This window comes from Rhea pennata, chromosome 5 (genome assembly GCF_028389875.1).
Source record: "Rhea pennata isolate bPtePen1 chromosome 5, bPtePen1.pri, whole genome shotgun sequence".
Lineage (NCBI taxonomy): Eukaryota > Metazoa > Chordata > Aves > Rheiformes > Rheidae > Rhea > Rhea pennata.
In genome coordinates, this window is record NC_084667.1 from 44,423,759 (window position 1) to 44,432,085 (window position 8,327).

General features: G+C 46.8%; 1 protein-coding gene across 1 annotated transcript; it reads left to right on the forward strand.

The window, feature by feature from the left end:
- The first annotated feature begins 5,588 nt into the window (after nucleotides 1–5,588).
- On the forward strand, nucleotides 5,589–7,962 carry CHST14 (carbohydrate sulfotransferase 14). The gene has a single exon (XM_062576729.1). It carries the CDS (start codon nucleotides 5,610–5,612, stop codon nucleotides 6,732–6,734), a length of 1,125 nt encoding a protein of 374 aa, XP_062432713.1. The 5' UTR covers nucleotides 5,589–5,609; the 3' UTR covers nucleotides 6,735–7,962.
- The last annotated feature ends 365 nt before the right edge of the window (nucleotides 7,963–8,327 follow it).

Here is an 8,327-nt window from a genome sequence, read left to right on the forward strand (position 1 = left end):
AACGATCCTATTGGTGATCATCAGAAATGATCCTGCAGGACTGGGAGCTTCATTATACCCCACCAGAGCCATTTGTGAGCTACAGGCAATTGCCTATCATAAATAGCACTAGATGTACCATGAATGAGTTGAGACACTTGTAGACTCTCTTGCACCATGGGCTTGTTGGATTCAATGTAGGTGTATATTGAAAATTGATGCTAAAATGCCTGCTTCGCCTGCCCAGCTCAACCACTGAGCACCAGGAACAGTCTAAATACCCAGGAATTGAGGAGGAAGTATGCTAAAGGGAAATTTTATCTGAATATTGTTTTCCTGTAGAAATGCAAAGCTTCAGCTGGTGTCTGTACTGGCATTACTGGCTTCAAGCAAGGCTGGCAGCAGCTGGCCATAGCCATGCTCCTCAGCACCAAGTGCCAGGCAGTCAGTGCCAGCAAAGCTCTGACTCACAGAGACACAATTACCAAATTGCTGGCTTCACTGTGCTGGCCCAGGTGGTATTTATGAGCTTTTTCCACCTTCCTATCCAGCTGGAGGAGGTGCGAGTGTGGCACATGGGAACCCTCATGGCTCATGCCACCCTCAGGGATAACACAGAGCCTCTATGTTCCCCACAGATGCCTTGCAGCCTTCACAGCCTGACCCTCAAGCTTTCCTGGAGCTGCCTTCCCAAGCCAGTCTCCCTTGGGGCTGCCCCAACCTGGAAATGCCTGGAGGAATCCCATTCTTGCCCATTCAGGGATAGCCTCCTGCCACGCTGCAACCCCTCCCTCCCATTATCTGTGTGATGCCCAGGGATCTGAATGCACACCCTTTCTCCCTCCTCCTTCCCTGCATCCATAACCCACCCCTGCACTGGGAAGCAGGGCAAAGCTAAGATGGGAGGAACCATTAGAGCTTCTGATAAGGTAGCCAGGTGGCCAAGAATGGTAGGACTACTTGCCCAGAGGCATGGAGACATGCCCTCCATCTCCCCTTTTATATTTTACTCCTAACTTCTCCAGAATAAGACCTAAAACTCTGAAATTGCTTAGTTCAAAAGAAATTGCATAGTTGCGCACACCTAAGTAGCAAAATAGCATTAAGCTTGGTGTAAGGTCTTTGCAAATTCAGCCAGCTCTGCATTAGTTAATCTGCAGCTGGAAGATAAGCACATCTTCAGCACTACTTTTTCATTGAAAATACTGGGTTTTGTTATGAAGAAGATAGACCTAGCCTATCATAACAATCTCCTCTGAATTATTTAGCATATTCATCCAGCACGTTTGAGTTGTTTAAAAAGACTTTTTGTCTAGAGATAAGAAACTGCTTTATATAGAAGCCGTTTCACGATCCGCTCACCATGCTTATCCACACAGTTAAGAGGCTTTTATTATATTAAATTACTGGATAATCTCTGGACACACAGCCACAACATCTCATCTCTTCTTCCTAAAACTTCACATTTTACTTTGTGATCTGAAACTGCTTAGATCAGTTGAAGAAGTCTCACTTGCCTATGTCCTCACAGCTTCTCTGAGCCTCTTGCACTGCACAGCTCTGCTTGTTTGGGAAGCTGGCATCAGCTCAAGCCATTGTACTTTGAAGAACCCATCTTTCTCTTGCTGAGCTTTTGAGGGCCTCATGCATTATTCCAATTTCTCAGATTGAAATAAACATTTGCCCTTACCCAGATGACCACCAGAGCCTTGGTAAAGCATGTGGCCAAGTTTGGGGTGACAATCAGTATCTAACCTGTCTCTGAGCTGGAAGGACAGGAGCACCTCTCAGTCTTTCTCTCTACCCCTCCTAAGAAGTACTACTTTCCTTATTAGACCATGATTTCTGGTAGCCAGGGCTCAATTGCATGGGCAGCTTTTAAATCTGAGTTTGCCCTGCATAAATGATACAGGCAGACCAGTTTAATGCATTAAGGTTTTCTGTCCCTGCTGCCAGGAAACGTCTTCACTGAGCTGGCAATAGCTGTCTTGTCAAGTATTGCAATGAGAAGCTTGGTTGTGCTTGGCTATGGGACATCCAGGTTTGCCAGGACTGCACACTTAAGGCAAAGGCAGTTGTGGCAAAGAGGCTGCAGCTACACCCCCAGGAGTGGATGAGGATTGCAGTGAAATATAGCAAACTATCTCCTTGGGCATGGCTGCATTGCTCTTTCTTGTCCCAAGGTGCTGCGTATGGCTGTGGGATGCAAACAAGTTATCCTGACTTGGGAATGCTCTCTTTCACGTCATCTACACAGACTTCTGGGTTCCTACAGATGAAATACACAGTTTAAGTGCAGGCTGTGGTTCATCCATACACAGCAATGTCAGCTGGGTTTGGTTAATCTATTGGGCATGCTGCAAAGCCTGCCTGTTTTCCCAGGCACTCATAGTTGGAGTGGATCAAGAAGGTTGTTCTGTGTATCGCTCTTAAGTGCTGCTGGTATAGGGAACAAACAGCAATGTGTAATGTAAACACTGTCCAAGTTACAGGAGGATGCAGGTTTCTATGGTTCCATGGATGTCTTTTTAAACATGAAAAAGCAAAGGAAGAGACACTTCTAAATTTTACATTTCAGTAGATAGGTACATTTATTTCAGATGATGCAGAAGACAATTTCTTAACACAATGCTCTACATACTCCAGCAATTTTCAGCAATAACATCAGTTTACTCTGGGTAACCATTATCCTCTAGTCTGAACTAGGCAGCTGGATGATGAATATGGCAGAAATACCTTGCTGTATTACAGAAACGAGCATCAAAGCCAGCCCATCATGCATGAGTATCATGAAGATAGCAAATCAGTTAGAGGAAATAGCACATCTGCAAGTTGCTTCATTACCAAGCTCACAGTTTCTAAGTGAGGCACTGACAGATGCTGTCATCACCAGACCTTCAGTTTCGATGCACCTCTTCTGCCCGAGCCCTGTAATTCTGGCAGAGCCAGAATGCCTATTTAATAAGCCAAAGTAAGGAGGGGAGGGTGGCTTTTAGATATTTGAAATAAAATAACAGAGATAAATGGTAGGGCTTGAAAGCATCTTGGGAAGTGCTGTGAATTACAAAAATCCTCTGTATCTATCTGTTAGAAAGAACTAAACAGCTCCATCACTTGTGCTTTGTACTGTAAGTTTATAGGCAAACCACAGTAGCCTAAAGCTGCGTTCTCTCAGCTTTTTATGTTCTGAATACATCTATTTTTGAAAAAATAGAAATCACTTTAAAGTATATTCCAAGATACTTTTGCACATTATTACAGACTTACCTGTTTGGAAGATCAAATGTATTAATATCCAGAGTGAGCACTAGGCAGGCTTAGTATCACCACTTTTTTTTCCTCCAGTTAACGTGGGAATTAGCCTTGCAAACAAACAAAACAGTCCCCCTTCCCCAACCTTGTCTTTACTTGGCTATGTTGTTCTATAGAGACCTTGCATCCTAACAGACTCCTATGCTATTAAGACCATTCCTTAAATCAAAGTTTCTTTGCATAACTAGGAGAAAAATGTGCTCACAGACATCTTGGGCTGCCTTCTACTTTTAGCAGTCTTGAGTTCAGAACCCTCAGTTAGAATATATAACTACTCTAGACCCATATATATAGGACTGACAGAAACAAAGGAGGACAAGTGGTGCCAGACTAATATGCCTTCTAAGAAATAAGAATTTTGCTTGGCTGCTTTGAGAATACTACTAGTGTGTGTGCAGGAGTTTATTACAATCAGTCTTTCCCTCTAAGATGCAGGCCTGAGTCTCATCTCAGAGCCATAGATTATATACACTGCCATAACTTCAATTTACTCTAGTGTGGAGATCAAGATCAGACCCTAGGATCTGCCCTCCGAAGATAGAACACAAATCTAGTAATACTACAGATCCTGCAGATTTACAGCTGTGCTGCTGCTGGCATAGCAGAATCTTCCTAAAGCTTACATTTACATCAAAATAAAACTGTAAAATATAAAATAATCTATCTTCAGACTCTCACACTTCATTGCAAATGCTTTGTCTGTGTTGGCTGACAAAATGCTCTTGGCTTTTGATCAAAGAAAACTAAATGGAAGCTGTTTTCTCTTAAAGAAAGCTTTTGACAGTGATAGTCCAAGAAACACAAGCCCTGCGATATGTGCTGGAAGTGCATCAAAGGAAAACATGCACAGCGACATGACTACAAAATGATTTGTGCTCCAGCACAAAAAAGAAAAGGTAGAAATTTCATCATTGCTGATGATACCAAGCTGGGAGGAGTGGCTGACACACCTGAGGGCTGTTCTGCCATTCAGAGAGACCTGTGCAGGCTGGAGAGTTGGGTGAAGAGGAAACTCATGAGATTCAAAAAGGGCAAGTGCAGGGTCCTGCACCTAAGGAGGAATAACTCCATGCATCAGTACAGCCTGGGGGCTGAGCTGCTGGAGAGCATGTCTGCAGAGGAGGACCTGGGAGTGCTGGTGGATGGCAAGTTCACCATGAGCCAGCAAGGTGCCCTTGTGGCCAGGAAGGCCAATGGTACCCTGGGGTGCATACGGAAGAGTGTTGCCAGCAGGTCGAGGGAGGTGATCCTGCCCCTCTACTCAGCCCTGGGGAGGCCTCATCTCGAGTACTGTGTCCAGTTCTGGGCTCCCCAGTACATGGAGCTATGGAGAGAGACATGGAGCTACTGGAGAGAGTCCAGCATAGGACTACAAACACGATCAGAAGACTGGAGCACCTGTCCTGTGAGGAAAGGTTGCGAGAGCTGGGCCTCTTCAGCCTGGGGAAGAGAAGACTGAGGGGGGATCTTATCAATGTCTATAAATGCCTGAAGGGAGGGAGTCAAGGGGATGGGGACAAACTCTTTTCAGTTGTCCCGTGTGACAGGACAAGAAGCAATGGGCACAAACTGAACCACAGGACGTTCAGCCTGAATGTGAGTGGGAATTTCTTCACTGTGAGAGTGACAGAGCCCTGAAACAGGTTGTCCAGAGAGGTTGTGGAGTCTCCTTCTCTGGAGATATTCAAGGCATGCCTGGATGCAACCCTGTCTAACGTGCTCTAGGTGACCCTGCTTGATCAGGGAGGTTGGACTAGATGATCTCCAGAGATCCTCACAGGCTGCTGTGTGAGCAATATGCACATAAGGCACCTCACCAGCATGCATGGAGCCCAGCCAGCGTGCTGGCAGCTTTTGCTCGGTGAGAAGGCCCGCCACGGTCAGGGGCCAGCTCTCCCTAATTCAGCGTATACCCCTCCTCCCCCCGAGAGTCTTTTTTTCCCCTTAAATTAAAAAGACGGCCTCAGGCAGGATTGTCGCTGAAGAGAGAGCGCTACACATCCCTGCAAACACCTGCCGCGCGTTGCGACAGCCGTAGACCAGCCGAAAGGCAACGAAGCCACCGCCACGCCCTCTGGAGCCGGAGGCGGGGAAGACAGACCCGACCGGCGCGCCGCCCCCGCGGGAGCCGCGGCCCCCCGCACGGCGTGGCTGCGGGGCGGAGCCGCCGAGAAATGGCCGCCCCCGCCGGGCCGCGGCCCCGCCTGCTGCCGCCACCGCCGTCACTGCCGGCCCCGCCCCGGCCCCGGCCCCGCCCCGGCCCGGCCGCCTCCAGCTGCCCGCTGAGCCGGGCAGCCGCGACGCGGGCGGCGGCGACCATGCTGCCGCGCCCGCTGTGCCCCGCGGCGGGCCGCGGCGGCGGCGATACCGGGACGGCGGGGAGGCGGGCTGCTGTGTGCACCCGGCCGCGGCGGCGGGGCGGCGGCGGCGGCGGCGGCGCGGTGCTGCTGCCCTCCATGCTAATGTTCGCTGTGATCCTGGCCTCCAGCGGGCTGCTGCTCATGATCGAGAGGGGCATCTTGGCCGAGGTGAGGCCGCCGCCGCTGCACCCGGCGGCAGGCGGTGAGCCCGCGCGGCAGCGGTCGGCAGCAAGCAGCAGTGGTGGGGGCGACCTGGAGTACCAGGTGCTGCAGGACACCCGCAACCGCACCATCAACGCCGTGTGTGGACAGCGAGCCATGCCCCGCAGCGTCTGGGACCTGACTCCCAGCCAGCGCAGGACTGTCCTCAAGCACCTCCTGGTCAGCGACAAGTACCGCTTCCTCTACTGCTATGTCCCCAAGGTGGCCTGCTCCAACTGGAAGCGCATCCTCAAGGTCCTGGATGGGGCCCTGGAGAGTGTTGATGTCAAGCTTAAGATGGACCACAAGAACGACCTGGTCTTCCTCAGCGATATGAAGCCCGACGAGATCAGCTACCGGCTGAAGAACTACTACAAGTTCATCTTTGTGCGAAACCCGATGGAGAGGCTCCTGTCCGCCTATCGGAATAAATTTGGAGAAATCAAGGAGTACCAGCTCAAGTATGGTGTGGAGATAGTGAGACGGTACCGGAAGAGCAGGGGACAGTCCACAGGCAATGACGTAACTTTCTCCGAGTTTCTGCAGTACCTGCTGGATGAAGAGGCCGAGCGCATGAACGAGCACTGGATGCCCATCTACAACCTGTGCCAGCCTTGTGCCGTGCGATACGATTTCATTGGCTCGTATGAAAGGCTCAATGTGGATGCCAACTATGTGCTCGAGCAAGTGCAGTCACCCTCTTTCATCCGCTTCCCAGAAAGACAGTCGTGGTACAAGCCCGTGACAGCAGAGACACTACATTACTATCTATGCAATACTCAGCGCAGGCTTATAAAAGAACTGCTGCCAAAATACATCCTGGATTTCTCCTTGTTTGCCTATCCTCTTCCAAATGTAACCAGCGAATTTTGCAGGCAATGAACTTTTTCCTACTGTGGAGGCTCCCCAAACACATTTTTTCTGGTACAAGGAGGCATGCTGCAAAGTGGATTTTTTTTTGGTTGCCTTTGTGGTTTTGATACTAGCAAAAATAGACCAACAGAAAGGGCTTTTTGTCAGCTTTGTTTCAGAACCTGGTGTAAACTCGAGCTACACTGCAGGCCTTTGCTAATATAACCATTTCTATGAATAATATGTTGCTTCAGGGTCAGTGAAACACTCTGTTCTATGCATTAGTTCCTTATTTTATACTTTTGAAACACTTTTAATATGTTATATGTTGCCTTTTCTACTAGAATACCTTTTTAATCTTTATATTGCTCCAGTTTTAATATGTACATATGCCGCTGAATTAAGCACAATAGCTTTTGTATGTCTATTTTTTTAATTCTTTTTATGGCATGACACCGAAAATATCCATAGGAAAATCAAGAAATAGCTATATTTTAAATGCAATGCATTTTTTCTTCCATTTCTGTGTTTCATACTACTGGCTGAATCACAGACAGAACCTAATATAGTACGTGATGCCCTAAAAGGTACTCCATGTCAAGTAAAACTGTTCCTGGATAAGACTGGAGGTAGGTTTAGGGGAGGGAATAGGAAAAAAGGCTTTTGTAAACTAGGCCCTACTATCCTTTATTTTCTCATCTGTAAATGGTGGTTAAATGAGTCTGGTTTTGTTCTGTGTCAGTAGTAATACTTCCTGGGTTTTTCTTTTATTTATCATTTTTTTTAAATAGTGATAAGACAAAAAGACCCTTAATCTTTTTTTCTGTGATTTAAGATTTGAAAGTACTGATTATTTACCTAGCAAAGCATATTTCATGCAACCTTGTGTCCTAACAATTTGTTCTTCTGTTTCTCTTGCACTTAAAGTAATACAGATTTCTGATAAGATAAAAAATATCCTAGCTCATAAGACAGAAAACAACAACCAAAACAATTTTTATGTGCCTGCTTGCAGACTCTGGGAATGTTTGTGTGCCCACATTCAAACAAACCACCATGGAAAAGTTCCTTCTCCAGGCACATTTGAAACAACTGAAATTGGATGATTAGTTCTCCTTCTTTAATAGATGTGGATACAATTTCCGTAGCTACTTGTATTTAATCATGACTGTCACATTGTACAGTATCTTCCAAGCTTTTACAATGTTGTTCCTGGGAAGCTGTGTCCTTATTTTTATTAAAATGTTTATATAAATTAGTCTGTTCCTTAGTGCTTTTCCTTCAGTGTTAGCATTTATTTGAATTCTGGTGGCTGTGAGAGACCTTTTACACACTGCTCTAAGTCACTGCATACACCACTGTCACTACATATAGGCAGTTCCTGTCTTGAATAATTTTTAAATTGTCAGACCAGAAGTAACAAGTGGAAAAAAAAAAAAGTGAGCAGAACAGCAATTATATGATGCAGGTAATTTGATGAAAAATAGCTGCCTAATTGCTGTGGTGTTAACACAAAGCAGTACAGATGGTTAATAGACATGGCGGAGCGCTGGTGGGCTTCCTGGGATCTCTTTACGGGCCAAGGAAACTTAATTTTCTTCAGAATCACTGAATTTTTGCTGT

What these genes read in the sequence shown, in the direction of transcription:
- CHST14 (XM_062576729.1), top strand. Translation starts at nt 5,610, where the DNA reads ATGCTGCCGCGCCCGCTGTGCCCCGCGGCGGGCCGCGGCGGCGGCGAT.